The sequence below is a fragment of the Eurytemora carolleeae genome, unplaced genomic scaffold (assembly GCF_000591075.1).
Source record: "Eurytemora carolleeae unplaced genomic scaffold, Eaff_2.0 scaffold91, whole genome shotgun sequence".
Lineage (NCBI taxonomy): Eukaryota > Metazoa > Arthropoda > Copepoda > Calanoida > Temoridae > Eurytemora > Eurytemora carolleeae.
In genome coordinates, this window is record NW_019396098.1 from 172,346 (window position 1) to 172,949 (window position 604).

A 604-nucleotide genomic window follows, 5' to 3' on the forward strand; every position below is an offset into this window, starting at 1 on the left:
ACAAAATTGATAGGAGGGGGTGGGGGGTCCAAAAATCGTATACTAGGAAATTACCTAAGCATGTTGGTGTTTGAACGGTAATTTACAATTTACATCAAAATTATTGCGCCATCACACGTTCATATTTACAGCTTGACCAACAGCTGATATCAGCTGATTCTTCAAAATCAAAACAAAGCTGTCGGAGTCGGTGGAAAAAATTCAACATTCTTTTGTATTTTAATTGAACAAAGATTTAATTGTTGCTTTTCCAATAAGATTAGATTTTATAAGAATTTAACAAATATTTCTTTAAATTTTGTGAATTTTTCCAGTTTTCAGTTTCATTCTTATTAATGGAGCAGCTTCCTGGCTATCTTCGTAAATACAACGCCAAAGTTATTTAATTGAAAACATCTACGCGGCATGTGTTGTGAGAGAAAGAAAAATTAATTACAGAACATATTTTTTTATCAATTGAGGATTTGTGACAAGAGATTTTTGTCCCTGCTGTCTTTAATCGAAAAAATCTAAGATAAAAGTTAATGTAAGAAAGTTGTTGTTGAAAAGTTGAATTTAGCTTTAATCATTTCATGTCGGACGTCAATAGCTAGCAACAATACAT

General features: G+C 31.3%; 1 protein-coding gene across 2 annotated transcripts in view; it reads right to left on the minus strand.

Annotated features, from left to right (window-relative positions):
* Positions 1 to 129, minus strand: part of LOC111694874 (spindle pole body component 110) — an 8,483-nt gene extending 8,354 nt beyond the window's left edge. The window contains exon 1 of one of the 2 annotated variants that reach the window (XM_023463920.1): positions 55 to 129. In XM_023463920.1, the coding sequence (XP_023319688.1) occupies positions 55 to 62 (8 nt within the window). In that variant the 5' untranslated portion in view covers positions 63 to 129. The remainder of the gene's footprint in view (positions 1 to 54) is intronic. The other variant, XM_023463921.1, reaches the window with a different exon arrangement.
* Positions 130 to 604: the final 475 nt, after the last annotated feature.